The sequence below is a fragment of the Hyperolius riggenbachi genome, chromosome 8, assembly GCF_040937935.1.
Source record: "Hyperolius riggenbachi isolate aHypRig1 chromosome 8, aHypRig1.pri, whole genome shotgun sequence".
In the NCBI taxonomy this organism is placed as follows: domain Eukaryota; kingdom Metazoa; phylum Chordata; class Amphibia; order Anura; family Hyperoliidae; genus Hyperolius; species Hyperolius riggenbachi.
This window is the reverse complement of record NC_090653.1, coordinates 35,395,596-35,413,230: the sequence shown is the minus strand read 5'-3', so window position 1 is coordinate 35,413,230 and position 17,635 is coordinate 35,395,596. Positions and strand designations below refer to the sequence as shown.

Here is a 17,635-nt window from a genome sequence, read left to right as displayed (position 1 = left end):
TGGGACAGCGCGGGCAGCGCTGTACAGCCTTTCCTGGTCCTTCAACCTCATTTACTTGGTGAGTCTTTTGGTTTTCTACGTTCCTTCTCCCTGTTCATTCTTGCACTTTAGGTCTATTTATATTGGCCATTGCGGCCATCCCTTTGCACTAACATTCACTTTATTTCAGCTCTTGTTTCTATTTGCCAGAATGTATTGTTACAGTTTGCACGGTTTATATATATGATGTTGTGTTGTTTGTAGTGTTTATATTTACTAAATTGATTGGTGGTCTATGCACAGTTGTCACTTTAATTCTATTAGGGAGCTGCCTAATCCATACCCAGTTCTCTTTAAGCACTAGCACCTTATTCCTTAGCAGGAGGGATGTGATAGTAGTAGTCATTCTATTTATTTGTGTGTTCCTTCTGGGATAGCTATCTGTGAAACAGAAGTCCTTATTACCAATATTTTATAAATCAATTGGACTCTGTTACAATTATCACGGGAGCAACCAGAAGAAACCACATTACTGATACTTCTCATCAGACTCATTTGTTTATTGATAATTTAGGACTTATGCACCAGGTCTGGCTGTTTGTTTTTAATTGGTTTTAAATTTATTAGCTGGTATCAATAAAGACTTTCTCATTATTCTTGGTGTTTTGAGTTGTACCTGTTTGAATGCTTATTATTATTAGATTATAAAAGAGGGGGCTCTTTTTCTCTTTTTTGTTTCAAATGTCAGTTTTTGAGGTCGATGACCTCTCCCCCCCCCTATCACTGATACCTACATAGGTTATTGAGATTGTACAATGATAATTTTGCTGGCTCGTCCTTTTTGAGTTTAAATTATCATTTTTATATAGGAGAGACTACCCGACCAATCAGAGTTAGAGTGCCAGAGCATATGAGTTTGGTTAAATCGGGGTAAGGTTGCCCTAAACTCATAGACCACTTTCGTACTGAACACAGAAGTGCTGTTGCCAAGAAGAGGTGGGGACAGGAAATGTGTATTATTACAAAGGGAAGCAGATTGGATCCTAAGAACTGAGGCCATGGGCCCTATAGGGATGAACAATTATGTGGATCTAGCCTGCTTCCTGCAACCCTGAATCCTCATGTGCTTCCTTCCCATTTATTGTATAAACACACATGGTCTGAAGGATTGAACTATGAATGCATGTGCATTATTGACCAAACAGCTTTATACACGACTGTTTTAGTCTGACACCTTGTTTGTGCATTATGAGACAAGCGTTAGTGGGGAGGAACAGTTTTTGCGGATACAGGAGGCTGTGGGGTGTAGTAAGGTTGGGACGACACTTTACATTGTATTTGGAATAATGTTGTTACACAGTCCAAGAAAAAGGGAAACAATTGTATTCACAGATGTGTGCATGTATGCATTAGTGTTGCAAGAACTCTCCTTTTCCTCCTCTTTTCTTTGATCTTGCATTGTTGTAATCTCACTCAGAGTGAGATGTCACACAGTGTGCAGGTACTGAAGCCCCTGTATACATTTTATGCCCCAATTTCCCATGGAAAAGTATGTAAGAATGAGAGTAATTGCATGCAAAAAGCATGGATAGATTCCAGCAAACGACAGGTGCGTGCAGTTTTTAATCTCTCCCCTTTTTGAGGTTATTTGCATTGCAACAATTCACTTACAGCTGCCATGGGCTTAGCAATTACCCCTGCAAACCCCTGCCATCGCAGGAGGCCTGGAGGCTTTGGGGGCCCTCCTCCTCCCTCTCCCAAACTGAAATTACAGCCAATTAGCAAAAAAATCTCCTATTCGCTCACAAAAAACATTCTTGCCACCTCCTTTCGTCATGCAGAGTAGTGAGTAGTGAGAGCGTCTGTAATTGTTTCCTGTTACTAGATGCTGCTTAACAGCAGAACACACCCTGCTGCCATTCGCTGGCTCCCGATCACGTGACCTGCATGGGGTTCGGAGACCAAGGGGGCCCCAGGCTATCATTTTTGCAGGGGGCCTTATTGAGTCTAATTACGCCCCTGATCTCTGCACATCTAAGTTATTAGCTTTATTGAGGAAACGTCTATTTCTCCTTTTTCTAGTGCAAAATAAACCTTGAAAAAACAGCCAGTGATCATCTGCTACCTCCACAGACATGAGATTCCTTCCTCAACTCATAGGATAGCCTTCTCATGTGCCACAAATGTACCTTGCTGGCATTCCAGTGATGAGTCCAGCTCCACCGAAAGCCAGCTCACTCAGTCGGCTTTGTAGTAGTCCCACAAGATTGGCCATTGCTCCTATAAAGTTCTGCCCCATCAAGTGCTTCCTCATTTGTGATAATGTTAGTGGCTGAGTGCTAGCTGCTAGGGTGAAATTCAGATTGACCTCTCATTACAGCCTAGGTTGACCTGCTGTCATCATTTGGACTGTACTGAACACTGCTTGTTGTGACTACTTCTTTTAATGACCCCTGGTTTATATGCCAGGTGGCCTGATTTACTGTGTTTTGACTGTTGGTTTGTTGCTGACCTCAAATTGTCTGACCCTTGGACTGTCATGTGACTTACTATATTGACCTTTGACCTTGTTCCTACACTCTATTACTGTTTAGTTCTCAGATTTTTCATTGGTTTCCCTGGTCTCAGTTCCTATACCTTGCACAAATAAGTCCTGGGGCAACATTGATTAGACATTTGTAGTTTCCCATCCAAGCAGGGACTTGACCTTGGGGGAAGATTATGGTTGAGATTGGGGTATAAAATCTGATAGGAAATTGGTGATCCCCTGTAAACTTTTACATTGTGCAGGTAGATGCCACATTGAAAGTGAGACTACTTTCCCTGGCTTCATTATTACTATGTCAGGTGGAGTTCTTCAGAAAGAGTGCAATACCCCCAGCCTTTATCCATTTAACATTTAAACATCAGCATTAAACTTACTACCAGCTAGATGGTGAAGTTACCTTAGAGAGATAAACACTTGCTGTCATATGGGTCATGATAGAAGAGAATCTGTATGAAATGAGCACCATGTACTGTCCTTCCAGGAGAATTAATGTATCTCCGGGTATTTCGGTGACTAATCCAATAATTTTTAGCAGCCCTCCATACACTCACCCCATGTGACAGTGAGGGTCTCCTCCAGGCTGCTGTGCTCCACATGGCAGGAGTAAGTGTCGCCCTCCCTTGTTGGCACTTCCACGCTGACTCTGGTCTGATAGGTCCCATCAGGATGGGGGAGGATGGGACTGGCTTCATCTGAAGGAATATGGTCCTCTCTATTCCTCACCCACTTCACATCCACAGCTCGGGGGTGAAACCCGTACGCCAGACACTGAAGTCTTGTCACCCCGTCTGGGTGCTGACGGCCCCACACCTTCACTTCCGGACGCACTGTGAAAAGAAAACAATATATAATAATGTCAGCAGGATGAAGAAATAAAGCACATATTGAAGACTATTTTGCCTATTTTCCCTACAATACTGTTTATCACAGTCAAGACAACTCCAAAGCATGCAAAACCTCCTCACATCTCTGTGTGACTATTTCAGAAGAGCAGGAAGCATTCACGTCTGATTCTTTTTAAAATTATATATTATTTTAGTAATTGAGAAAAATTGCTTCCACAACAGCAGTTGCAACGTGTACCATAAAAAAACATGCTCATTCAAAAAAACTGCAGTTATGAGAGCTCCCTAACATTAATTAAGCCAGAAGAGCCCCTATTTATAATTTTCAGTATGGTCTTTCCTCTGCCTGCAGTCCTTCAGGTGGTATCCTCTGTCTTGGCCCTTGCAATCCCTGTAGGGATTTCATGTCTTGGAGCTTGAAGTCCCTGTGGTGGTCTTATCATGAGGCCACCACATGAACTGCATGAACTGCCAGTACAGGAGACAACCATAGGGACTGCAAGGGTTCAGCACAAGAGACCACCACAGGGACAAAAAGTGCCGGAGCAAGAGACCAGCACAGAGGCCACAAGTGCCAGGACAGGAGACCACCACAAGGATTGCAAGGACCTGGCCAGAACACTGCATTCCTTCTTGTGGTCTACTGGCTCTTGCAGTACCAAATGTATTAGTCTACTACCCTGTCCCTTCATAACCTGTTGTGACCTTCTGGACTTTGGGGTCCCAGATGTGGTTGTTTCCTGTGTCCTGGCACTTGCAGCTCATGTGGTTGTCTCCAGGGGCGTTGCTAGGATCCTAAGAGATTTGGGGCACTCCAGCTGGAAAATGGGTGTGACCACGCACTAGAATGTGTGTGGCCATGGGTGGAGCCAAATTTACATGCACTTAAAGAGAGTCTGAAGCGAGAATAAATCTCGCTTCAGACCTCATAAATAGCAGGGGCACGTGTGCCCCTGCTAAAACGCCGCTATAGCGCGGCTTAACGGGGGTCCCTTCACCCCTAAATCCCCCTCCGTGCAGTGGGGGAGCGCTTCCTGGTTGGGGCAGGGCTAACCGCCGCAGCCCTGCCCCACGCGCGTCTGTCAGCGCGTATCTCCGCCTCTCCCCCGCCCCTCTCAGTCTTCCTTCACTGAGAGGGGCGGGGGAGAGGCGGCGATGCGCCGCTGACAGACGCGACTGGAGGCAGGGCTGCAGCCGTTAGCCCTGCCTCCAGGAAGCAATAAATCTGCGACCTTTCTACGACACTCTTTTGCGGGGGGTGGGTTGGGGGTGAAGGGACCCCCGTTTAGCCGCGGGATAGCGGCGTTTTAGCAGGGGCACACGTGCCCCTGCTATTTATGAGCTCTGAAGCGAGATTTATTCTCGCTTCAGAGTCTCTTTAACAGCAGTCTAAGTAGACCTGCACAACAAAATGTTGGAGAAGCCCCCCCCCCCCCCAAAAAAAATATCCCCCTCTCCATTAATACAAAAAAAAATGCGGCATATATTGCATAAATAGCCAGTGTTACTAAGCAGAGTTACCTGGCTTCTGTGCTGGCTGGTCTGGCTTTCTGCTGGGTGGGCTGGCCTGCCGCTAGGTTATTTGGCATTCCCCGACCTTTTAGTGGACCCCCTTCCATGCTCCCATAGACCACCCATTGAGGCACCACAACTTCCCAGCATGCGCCCACAGAACAACCACAGCTCCCTGCATGCCCCCCATAAAGGATCACTGTGCCCAGCATGGCACCACAGTACCCAGTATGCCCACATAGAGGCACCACAGCACCCAGCATGTCCGCCATTAAGGCACCACAGCTGATTCTGCCTGGGAGACATCTGGGGCACCCCAGAATAGATCTGGGGCACGTGCCACTGATCTTTGGGGCTAGCAACGCAAATAGCAAAATACAATACAGGAATAAAAAATGCTTAATATTCCACAACATGGCTAATGAACAGCAGATATCTTGGTGACAATCAGTGATCAAAGATACATTCTGAGGTTACCTCCCCTTCAGAGGCAACAAGCACTGTTAACTATAGTCACCATCTTGATCCTTAAGTTGAATTGGAGTGATTTTTAAAAAGCGCTCAGAAAGCGCTCAGCAATCACAAGCGCTCAGCAAGCACTCAGAAAAGCACTTATAGTGTGGATCCAGCCTAACTGTAAAAAACCTTTTCTAAATAGATGGTACAACTTTTTTCCTCCATACACAGATCATGTCCCCTTGTCCGTTGTAGAAGCCTATGGACAAAAAATCTTACCTACCAAGCTTATGTATTGCCCTATGATGTATTTATATATGTTAATCAGGTTTCCCTATTAGTCATCATTTTTTTTTTTAAGCTAAATAAACACAGGTTTTCCAGCCTTTTGTGATAAGTGAGACCTTCCATTCCTCTGATTAATTTACTTGCCAATCTTTGTACCTCTTCTATTATGTTCATGTCTATTCAATAGTTACATAGTTATTTACATAGTTACTTATGTTAAAAAAAATACATATGTCCATTGAGTTCAACCAGAAAATAAAGTACAACACTGGCCTGCACCCTCACATATCCCTGGTGATCCAGAGGAAGGTGAAAACCCCCATTTAGCCCCAAAAGGGGGAAAAAACATTTCCGACTCCAGATGGCAATCAGATAAAATCCCTGTGGTGCCCAAAACTGTATTCCATAATCCAGATGTGACATCACAAGTGATTTATACAGAGGGAGTAGTTTACTAGCATCTCATGCTTTTATTTCTCATTTCATTTTTTTTTTTTTTTTTTTTTTTTTTTTTTACTTTTAGCTTCTGCTTGGCATTATAAATGGTTACTTAACTTGTATCAACCCATATTTCCAAGTTCTTCTCCAAATTGGATGTTCCCAGCTGTATGCCATTTTATTTTTTACAGCTTGAATGTAAAAATATAAGTTTTATATGCGAAGTAATTTGTATGCAGAGTTTATAAGAGTAAGTATGATATGCGTACAGAACAGAATTACAGGTATGTTGAGTATATGGAGTGAGTACATAACGTTGTGGGTATATATGGGGTCTATACAGGGCCGGATTTCTGGCAAGGCCACATAGGCCATGGCCTAGGGCACCAGAAATTTAGGGGCGGCTCAGTGAGGGGCAGTAAAGCTGTTTTATGCAGCCATCCCTATCTACAAGGAAAGCTTTAACCTTTGAACTCTCTGTCCTGTACTTGTGTCATCCCTGCAAGTCCTGTAAGCTCTATCCTGCAGGTACACATCAGCCTAACTCACATGGAGACACAATGGGTCCATCATTAATGAGATGGCAAACATAACATAAAAGTTGTTAAGGAAAACATAACTTATAATCTATACGCATATTACTGAAATAGCTATTGTCTGTGACATCCAATGATAGAAAGTAAGTAGATTTCTCATTGGGGCACACAGAGACAACAACCATACAGATGGTATACTGTATTTGGCCTTGGGCGGTAAAAAGTACAAATCCGGCCCTGGGTCTATATAGTGAGTAGTAATTACCTCTAATCTCCAGATCGTCTCTCCCATATTCAGTGAATACTTTCAGCCACTCCAGACAGAAAGTGTCCAGAAAACTCTTCATTCTCTCCCCCTCTCTGACCTCCGGGCTGTTCCATCTCTGTGTTGTAAGCTGAGCCTCATGAATTGCTGGGATAAAGATCCCTCTCTGTGTGTCCAGATACAGGAAATCTCTGCCGTCATATCCATCCCGCTGGTTTCCCGCAGTGCTGCCGTCATCTCTCAGCTCACAGCCGTATAGTGATTGGTAGGTATGGGTCCCTGCACAGAGTAGAGAACATGTTACATAGAATTACAGCTATACGCTGTAACCTTTTGGTGAATGGAGACATAAGGAAAGACAATTTCCATGCTGAATAGGACTGAAGATCACCATGAGCTTGCTGGGTACTCAGTAACTCTGGGTGTTTCTTGTCCTACCCCATAGAGCCACATTAATCCATGTCATGCACTGATGAGGATCAATCAATCCAAAACAGTCTGTATGCATGTTGGATTATTATGGCTCTGTAACATTAAAAAGCTGACACATCATTGCATTCCAGCAGATCTGGAGGTGTGGCTAGCTTCCAGGGACAACAATGCATAATTTGTATATTTCAGCAGTGATGCACTGGGAGACATCTCGGAGCTCCCTTCAACCTGAATTATTGCAAATACTTTCTCTTTTAAAGGGAACCAGAGGCCCCCAAAAAAAGATTTTATACACACCTGGGGCTTCCTCCAGCCCCATACGCACGGATCGCTCCCACGCCGCCGTCCTCTGCTGCCTGGATCCGCCGGTACTGGGTCCCGTCATGGCCGCCAGTCGGCCAGTCGGCCGGCTGACGCGGCCAATAGTCCGCATCACACGGAGCTCCCTCCATGTACGTACGCATGAGGCTGCCTACTGCGCAGCCGCATGCGTACGGGTATGGAGGGAGCCCCTGTGATGCGGACAATTGGCCGCGTCCGCCGGAAGTGACGGGACCCGGTACCGCCGATCCAGGAAGCGGAGGATGGCGGCGTGGGAGCGATCCAGGCTTATGGGGCTGGAAGAAGCCCCAGGTATGTATAAAAGCTTCTTTTTTTTATTACGTTCCTCTCTGGTTCCCTTTAAGAAAGCAAACTTGTTTTCCAAGATCTTCCTGGGTGGAGATAAAAGTATGTTGTGAAAAATGTTAAAATATGGGGACAAAACCTATACAGGTTTTACTTTTTCCACAGCATAAGGTTTTTTTTCGTTTTTTGTTTTTTGCTGATGGCTCCAAATACTTTTTCTTTATGTAAAGAGTCTTCCAGATCTCGAACTTGTGCTTCCTGGATTGGTTTAGAGCTGAATTTGTCAAGAAAAACTTTAATTACTTTGGGCGTGCTTTCAAGGTTGTCTTTAGATAAGTTACATGAAGTAGGTTGCAATTAAACTCCCTATACTGGTGGGAAATCTCATCGATATGTTAACTGACCCTTACGGGCCCATATGCAATTCACTTTTTCTCCTGAGTTTTCTCCTAAGTGGTATTTTAAAATTTGTCAATAAAAGGCCTTTTAAATTACTAGCAACAAAGAAAATACTTAAAGGACTTATGAGGTCAAAATGTTTAAAAAAGTTAAATACCTTTTAAATTCTTGATGTATGGAGGACACCATTCACACCCTCCCATTCATTCCGCCTTGCCCCCCGGTTGGGACCCAACCCCTCCAAACGGGTCGAGTTATAATTCCCCCCTCAATATGGCCACCACAGATTGCCACGGCTGCGCAGTCCACATCAACGCGAATGCAGCTGCGCAGCTCTAGGGCCTCCTCCCGCAGCATCATCAATCCATGACTGATTGATGACGCGGCGGGAGGAGGTCCTAGAGCTGCACAGCCACAATCGTGTCTGTGCGGACTGCGCAGCCATGGCAATCTGTGGCGGCCATATTGAGGGGGGGAATTATAACCCGACCCGTCCTTTGCGCCTGCGCAGTAGAGCAGATACAATCAGGCTCGGCTATTTCCGCCTTAGCCCAAATGAAGATTACCTTGCCGCTGTTGGGGGGGGTCACAGCGATGGATTGCCGGGACAGCGGAGGACGGGGAAGCCTTGTCAGGATCCATATGCTTCCCCCTCTCGTGGTAAGTATCCCCCAGGGGGGGTTTGTGTTCCAGGTTTTCTTTAAGTCTACACATCACCATTATAGTTTGGTGTAAGATATGTAGAAGATAGTGCCTTGATCATTGCCTGATAATTCAAGCAAAAATGGAGAAATGCTAAAACAGCACACACATACAGTATACAGACCAGATCAGATATAGTTATTCATAATAGTAACTAACATCTCATCCATTACTGAGACATGGCCTTAATTTTTTAAAGGCAATTCGGTAAAATCATTTTGTTCGGTAAAATACCGCATTCGGTATTTTGCAGTGTTTTTCCAAATTCACTAAAGATTTTTCACGTGGGGCAGAATTTTGGCAATTTTCTGCACAAACATGCTTCAATTCACTAAGCCCTGCTCAGTAAGTGTGACTTACCAGCTGTGAAGAAGGAAGCTGTGTGTATGAGTCAGGGTTTTCTGTGCAGTGCATCCCTGACATCCTTTTAGATGTGCTGCAGCCACCAGGGGGAGCTCTTCTGTATACCAGTATACAGATACTCATATCTAAAGGGATGCAGAAAAGCCTCATGAAATATCACCTTCCCCTGCTCTGGTACAGTGAAGACCCGCCTCCCGCCATGTCGCATCAAATCAGCGTGAGAAGAAGGGCTGTGTGGCTCTCCCTATTGGCAGCCTGGATCTCTCTACTGGTTGTCTGTCAATGTTACAGCATGGTGAGAGTGAGTTATCAGCTAGTAAGAGCTGGAGAAAAATATTGAACACTTTTGCCTGGTTCACCGAATGCATAAATCTTTGTGAATTGCAATTTCTTGCCATTTCTTGAATCATTTACCGCACAAGTCGGTAACTTACCTCACTAGTCGGTAATTCTAATTTTCTGTGTGGTAATGGTTTAGTGAATTGGAATGTGGGAAGGTGATCAGTAAAATTGGCTGTTTTCAGCATTACCGGATGCGGTAATGCTTATTGAATTGAGGCCCATATGGCATTGTAGTTTTCAATTCAAATACATATAAATTTGCCTTCTTGGGGAGGTCTTTCTTGCTGAAATAAAGCTAAAAAATTGGAAATACTTTGCAAAGTAATTAACATAGTAGCGGCTGACTAGTGACGTATCAGTTGCGATACTCCACAGCAGCACCGGGCATTTAAAAGAGCGTGCGTTGCTATGTAAGCAGCGCACATAACTAAGTAAGGTATGATACGCAACAAAACCGTGCATAGTGGGCGCAAGTTGTTTTTTAACTCACTGAAGCAGCGCAGTGTAGTGAATAGAGATGTAGCGAACGGTTCGCCGGCGAACGGTTCCAGGCGAACATTGGGGGTTCGTGTTCGCCTGCGCCAGACGAACCTTTGCGGAAGTTCGATTCGCCCCATAATGCACTATGAGGGTCAACTTTGACCCTCAGCATCACAGTCAGCAGGCACATTGTAGCCATTCAGGCTACAGTAAGCCCTGGAGCCCCCCCCCCCCCCCCCCCCTTATATAAGGCAGGGTCTGACGACCATTACACTCACTCGTGTGCCTGCTATTAGACAGACTAGGGCGAGCTGCTGCAGACTTGTTCTTCTAGGGACAGATTAGTTAGGTTCTTGGCTGCTTAGTTTGCTCCTGGCTGATTGTTATTGCTTTTATAGCAACCTAGCTCTTTTCAGAGCTCATCCTGTACTTTATTTTTTTTACTGTGTGTCAAACTGACACTTTTGTTGCATGCACAGCCTTGCTAATTGATAGTGTGTGTGTGCCACTGCCAGCAGCCCAGCACATTCAGTGACTGACTACCTGTGTGTGTGACAGGGAGCTGCACATTGTACTACCCAGTACTGCATATACCCAGTACCTGTTGTGTTTACTTAACCCACCTCATCACTGCATATACCTAGCTTTGTGTTGAGTGAACCCAGCTCACTGCATCCTACTACTACCTGTTGTGTTTACTTAACCCACCTCATCACTGCACATAACTACCTGTAGTGTTGAGTGAACCCAGCTCACTGCATATACCTACTACCTGTTGTGTTTACTTAACCCACCTCATCACTGCACATAACTACCTGTAGTGTTGAGTAAACCCAGCTCACTGCATATACCTACTACATGTTGTGTTGAGTGAACCCAGCTCACTGCATATACCTACTACCTGTTGTGTTGAGTGAACCAACCTCATCACTGCACATAACTACCTGTTGTGTTGAGTGAACCCAGCTCACTGCATATACCTACTACCTGTTGTGTTGAGTGAACCCAGCTCACTGCATATACCTACTACCTGTTGTGTTGAGAGAACCCACCTCATCACTGCACATAACTACCTGTTGTGTTGAGTGAACCCAGCTCACTGCATATACCTACTACCTGTTGTGTTGAGTGAACCCAGCTCACTGCATATACCTACTACCTGTTGTGTTGAGTGAACCCAGCTCACTGCATATACCTACTACCTGTTGTGTTTACTTAACCCACCTCATCACTGCACATAATTACCTGTTGTGTTGAGTGAACCCAGCTCACTGCATATACCTACTACCTGTTGTGTTGACTGAACCCAGCTCACTGCATATACCTACTACCTGTTGTGTTTACTTAACACACCTCATCACTGCACATAACTACCTGTTGTGTTGAGTGAACCCAGCTCACTGCATATACCTACTACCTGTTGTGTTGAGTGAACCCAGCTCACTGCATATACCTACTACCTGTTGTGTTGAGAGAACCCACCTCATCACTGCACATAACTACCTGTTGTGTTGAGTGAACCCAGCTCACTGCATATACCTACTACCTGTTGTGTTGAGTGAACCCAGCTCACTGCATATACCTACTACCTGTTGTGTTGAGTGAACCCAGCTCACTGCATATACCTACTACCTGTTGTGTTTACTTAACCCACCTCATCACTGCACATAACTACCTGTTGTGTTGAGTAAACCCAGCTCACTGCATATACCTACTACCTGTTGTGTTGAGTGAACCCAGCTCACTGCATATACCTAGCATCCCCCCGAGATGGACAAAATGGACAAACCAGGTAGAGGAAGAGGTAGAGGCAGACCCAGAGGAAGGCCACCAGGCACCGGCAGGTCTGTGCGAGGTGGTGTTGCTGTGATTTCGTGCGGACCTAGCCCAAAATACAGTGCTCAAAAGAAGGCACGTGCCATCACTTCCCAAAACCGTGAGGAGGTGTCTGAGGAAAGTGCAGCTGGCCAGGAGGATTATGATGACGATTATACGGATACCACATATGTTCCCGGTAGAGGAGATGACCAGGGGGACAGTTCAGAGGAGGAGTCAGAGAGGACTAGGAGGAGACGACTCCATGATAGAAGCAGAGGGAGCTCGTCCTCAGAAACAGCTGGGGGCAGTGTCCGGCGCCATGTTTCGGCAGCTATGGCCAGACAGCCAACATGCCCTTCAACATCAGCTGCTGATGCCACCGTAGCGCCATCAGCCCAGGGGGGCTCAGCGGTTTGGAAATTTTTTAACGTGTGTGTCTCAGATCGGAGCAAAGCCATCTGTTGTCTCTGCCAGCAAAAATTGAGCCGTGGAAAGGCCAACTGTCACGTAGGGACAAGTGCCTTACGAAGGCACCTGGAGAGAAGGCACAAACAGCTATGGCAAGAACACCTGAGGAAAAGCAGCACCCCTCAAAAGACAAACCGCTGAGAACAACCACGGCAGCCGTCACAGGGGGCTTCTGCTGCTCCACGTTCCCGTGGTATTGTTCGTGGCTGGGGGGAGGAAGAATGGATACACTTTTAAACAATTTAAAAATACAACCATCTAAAGTTTCAAACAATTTAAAAATACAACCATCTAAAGTTTCAAACAATTTAAAAATACAACCATCTAAAGTTTCAAACAATTAAAAAATACAACCATCTAAAGTTTCAAACAATTTAAAAATACAACCATCTACATTTTCAAACAATTTAAAAAAAGGCAAAAAAACTTGCCCTCCGTCAAACATTCTTGGCAAATGCTTTCGACTTGGTTTGTCTTCCGCTGGGTCAAGGGTCCATCTGACCACAGATGCCTGGTCTGCAAAGCACGGTCAGGGCAGCTACAGCATGGGTCTCAGCAGGCTCCCACTTCGGGCCGGAATCCAACCTTCATTCCCCGCGGTGACAATGGCAGACTTGCCCTCCATAACGGATTCCCGTTAAAAGGATTTAAAGTTCATTCATTACAATTAGGGCCTCAAAGTCCTGTATTGCATGCCTGCCTGCTGCCCTCCTTGGATGTGCAGTGGTAGCCGTTGCTCAGGCTCCACACCGGATTCCATCCCTCATTCCCCGGCCATAACCCGGGGTCACTCACAAATGGCAGACTTGCCCGCCTCCATATGATTCTCGTGGAAGGAATGTGGGTGTCATCTTTGCCCGCTATAACGGATTCCCGTTAAAGGATTTAAAGTTGATTCATGACAATTAGGGCCGCAAAAGGTCCTCCTGAGTCCTGTATTGTTATTTTTGGTCACTACCTCAGGGCGGGCGTGCATGCCTGCCTGCCTGCTGCCCTCCTTGCCTGGATGTGCAGTGGTAGCCGTTGCTCAGGCTCCACACCGGATTCAAACCCCTCATTCCCCAGCCATTACCCGGGGTCACAAATGGCAGACTTGCCCGCCTCCATATGATTCTCGTGAAAGGAATGCGGTGTCATCTTTGCCCGCCATAACGGATTCCCGTTGAAGGATTTAAAGTTGATTCATGACAATAGGGCCGCAAAAGGTCCTCCTGAGTCCTGTATTGTTATTTTTGGTCACTACCTCAGGGCGGGCGTGCATGCATGCCTGCCTGCTGCCCTCCTTGCCTGGATGTGCAGTGGTAGCCGTTGCTCAGGCTCCACACCGGATTCAAACCCCTCATTCCCCGGCCATTACCCGGGGTCACAAATGGCAGGACTTGCTCGCCTCCATATGATTCTCGTGAAAGGAATGTGGTGTCATCTTTGCCTGCCATAACTGGTTCTCGTTAAAGGATTTAAAGTACATTCATTTCAAATACACAGCAGGGCCTCGAAAGTCCTCCTCCTGTATTGTTATTTTTGGTCACTACCTCGGGGCGGGCGGGCGGGCGTGCCTGCCTGCTGCCCTCCTTGGATGTGTAGTGGTAGCCGTTGCTCAGGCTCCACACCGGATTCAAACCCCTCATTACCCGGCCATTACCCGGGGTCACAATGGCAGACTTGCCCGCCTCCACAGGATTCTCATTGTAGCGGTACTGAACAAGTACACAGCAAGTAGAAAATGTAATTTAAAAACAAAACGTAAGCTTTTTAACAATGCCATGGAAAGTTGAGAAGGAAGTCACACATTACCTGACATCACTGAGTGAGGAAGAGCAATCTCGCCATGTTGCGCAGTAGTCCAGCATGGCCGTCACTACACAAACAGCTGTTTGCGGTGCGTTACACAGTGAGTTTGGTGTGTCAGTGTGAAGCAGTACTCTAATTACACTCCCTGATTGATGTATACACACGCAAGATGTTTTAAAGCACGTTAGGCCTGCAATTTAGCATTCAATGTGATTTCTGCCCTTAAAACGCTGCTTTGCGTCACATCCAGATTTTTCCCCGGGACTTTTGGCATGTATCCCACTCTGCCATGCCCCCCTCCAGGTGTTAGACCCCTTGAAACATCTTTTCCATCACTTTTGTGGCCAGGATAATTTTTTCTATTTTTCAAAGTTCGCCTCCCCATTGAAGTCTATTGCGGTTCGCAAACTTTTCCGCGAACCGAACCTTCCGCGGAAGTTCGCGAACCGGAAATTGGCGGTTCGCGACATCTCTAGTAGTGAATCAACCCCAATCTACTTTACTCAAAAGGGCTGTTTGGGGTGCTTTCACAGCAAGTAAGGAACAAGAACACAGGCCTAGCTAATGCTTTCCCTACCTATCTGCAGCAAGTCTGACCCTGCTCTCACTAACAGTCAGCAGCCAGCAGAGAATGAATCCATTATAGCCACCACAACTGCTTTTTGATAGGGGGATGGGGGGTCCAGGAGTGGGTGCTAGCTGATTGGCTGCCATGTGTCTGTTGACTGTTGAGGTAAATTTGGCTTCATGATGATGTATAGGGGGCGGGACGAACATGTCATATGTTGCAGTTCGCGGAGAACACAAACAGCGGAAGTTCGCCGGATACTGTCTGCCGGTGAACTGTTCGGGCCATCTCTAGGAAGGCGGCTGCCTAATACTGGATGCACATCTGAGTATTTATACTTGGGGAGGTGAGCTGCCTAATACTTGGGGGACACCTGTCTAAACTTGGGTAGAGAAGACTGGCTAATATTGGGGGTATTCATGACTATATACACTTTGGAAGTAGGCTACCTAATACCCGGGGATCATCTGGCTATCTATACTGAGGAGGGGGGCTACCTAATAATGGGGCTCATCTGGCTATCTATACTGAGGAGGGGGGCTACCTAATACTGGGGGTTCATCTGGCTATCTATACTGAGGAGGGGGGCTACCTAATACTGGGGGTTCATCTGGCTATCTATACTGAGGAGGGGGGCTACCTAATACTGGGGGCTCATCTGGCTATCTATACTGAGGAGGGGCGCTACCTAATACTGGGGGCTCATCTGGCTATCTATACTGAGGAGGGGGGCTACCTAATACTGGGGGCTCATCTGGCTATCTATACTGAGGAGGGGGGCTACCTAATACTGGGGGTTCATCTGGCTATCTATACTGAGGAGGGGGGCTACCTAATACTGGGGGTTCATCTGGCTATCTATACTGAGGAGGGGGGCTACCTAATACTGGGGGCTCATCTGGCTATCTATACTGAGGAGGGGCGCTACCTAATACTGGGGGCTCATCTGGCTATCTATACTGAGGAGGGGGGCTACCTAATACTGGGGGCTCATCTGGCTATCTATACTGAGGAGGGGCGCTACCTAATACTGGGGGCTCATCTGGCTATCTATACTGAGGAGGGGCGCTACCTAATACTGGGGGCTCATCTGGCTATCTATACTGAGGAGGGGGGCTACCTAATACTGGGGGCTCATCTGGCTATCTATACTGAGGAGGGGCGCTACCTAATACTGGGGGCTCATCTGGCTATCTATACTGAGAAGGGGCGCTACCTAATACTGGGGGCTCATCTGGCTATCTATACTGAGGAGGGGCGCTACCTAATACTGGGGGCTCATCTGGCTATCTATACTGAGGAGGGGCGCTACCTAATACTGGGGGCTCATCTGGCTATCTATACTGAGGAGGGGGGCTACCTAATACTGGGGGCTCATCTGGCTATCTATACTGAGGAGGGGGGCTACCTAATACTGGGGGCTCATCTGGCTATCTATACTGAGGAGGGGCGCTACCTAATACTGGGGGCTCATCTGGCTATCTATACTGAGGAGGGGCGCTACCTAATACTGGGGGCTCATCTAGCTATCTATACTGAGGAGGGGCGCTACCTAATACTGGGGGCTCATCTGGCTATCTATACTGAGGAGGGGCGCTACCTAATACTGGGGGCTCATCTGGCTATCTATACTGAGGAGGGGGGCTACCTAATACTGGAGGGGCTCATCTGGCTATCTATACTGAGGAGGGGGGCTACCTAATACTGGGGGCTCATCTGGCTATCTATACTGAGGAGGGGCGCTACCTAATACTGGGGGCTCATCTGGCTATCTATACTGAGGAGGGGGGCTACCTAATAATGGGGCTCATCTGGCTATCTATACTGAGGAGGGGGGCTACCTAATACTGGGGGCTCATCTGGCTATCTATACTGAGGAGGGGCGCTACCTAATACTGGGGGCTCATCTGGCTATCTATACTGAGGAGGGGCGCTACCTAATACTGGGGGCTCATCTGGCTATCTATACTGAGGAGGGGCGCTACCTAATACTGGGGGCTCATCTGGCTATCTATACTGAGGAGGGGCGCTACCTAATACTGGGGGCTCATCTGGCTATCTATACTGAGGAGGGGGGCTACCTAATACTGGGGGCTCATCTGGCTATCTATACTGAGGAGGGGGGCTACCTAATACTGGGGGTTCATCTGGCTATCTATACTGAGGAGGGGGCTACCTTATACTGGGGGCATATCCTGCCTATCTATCCTGGGGAGGAGAGCTACCTAATACTTGGGGCTCATCTGGCAGTCTATATTCGTGAAGAGGGCATCCTGATCCTGGGGGCATATTTGATTATACTGGTCGGTGGTCTTCCTAATACTGGGGGCACATTTGTTACCTAATAATGGAGTGTGCCCTGTGTTTTTCTGCAGAATTATCTCTATTTTGATATAATAATTCAATATAAATATGTGTAAGAATCACCCAACCTCCAGTGTGGTTAAATTCTTTCATCACCACCTGCAGATTGTGCCTCATAAAAGGTTCTGCAGTTTGACTTAATTTTGTGCTTTCGTCCCACAATTCTGGTTCCATTTTCTTTATCCATTCAGTCTTGGGAAGGGTCTGCTGAGTGTCACCGCTATAATTTGCTATCTGCTGATCATCCACATATACGACTATAAAGTACACAGGCAGCCGGGATCCTGGAGCTGAGACCGTTGTTTCATAGAAGAGCAGAGAGTGGCTGTCTGAAAGGCAGAGAGATACACATGCATATCATTGTCCAGCATACAAATGTAACACCACCACCCCCCATTAATGACAATGCACCCT

At 46.6% G+C, this 17,635-nt stretch overlaps 1 protein-coding gene across 1 annotated transcript in view; it reads right to left on the bottom strand.

Moving 5' to 3' along the window:
* The window catches only part of LOC137527278 (class I histocompatibility antigen, F10 alpha chain-like), a 41,596-nt gene that overhangs the window by 10,153 nt on the left and 13,808 nt on the right, over positions 1–17,635 (bottom strand). The window contains exons 2-4 of the mRNA XM_068247786.1: positions 17,290–17,550; positions 6,868–7,146; positions 3,079–3,354 (exon numbers count right to left, since the gene is read on the bottom strand). Coding sequence (XP_068103887.1) covers positions 3,079–3,354; positions 6,868–7,146; positions 17,290–17,550 — 816 coding nt within the window. The remainder of the gene's footprint in view (positions 1–3,078; positions 3,355–6,867; positions 7,147–17,289; positions 17,551–17,635) is intronic.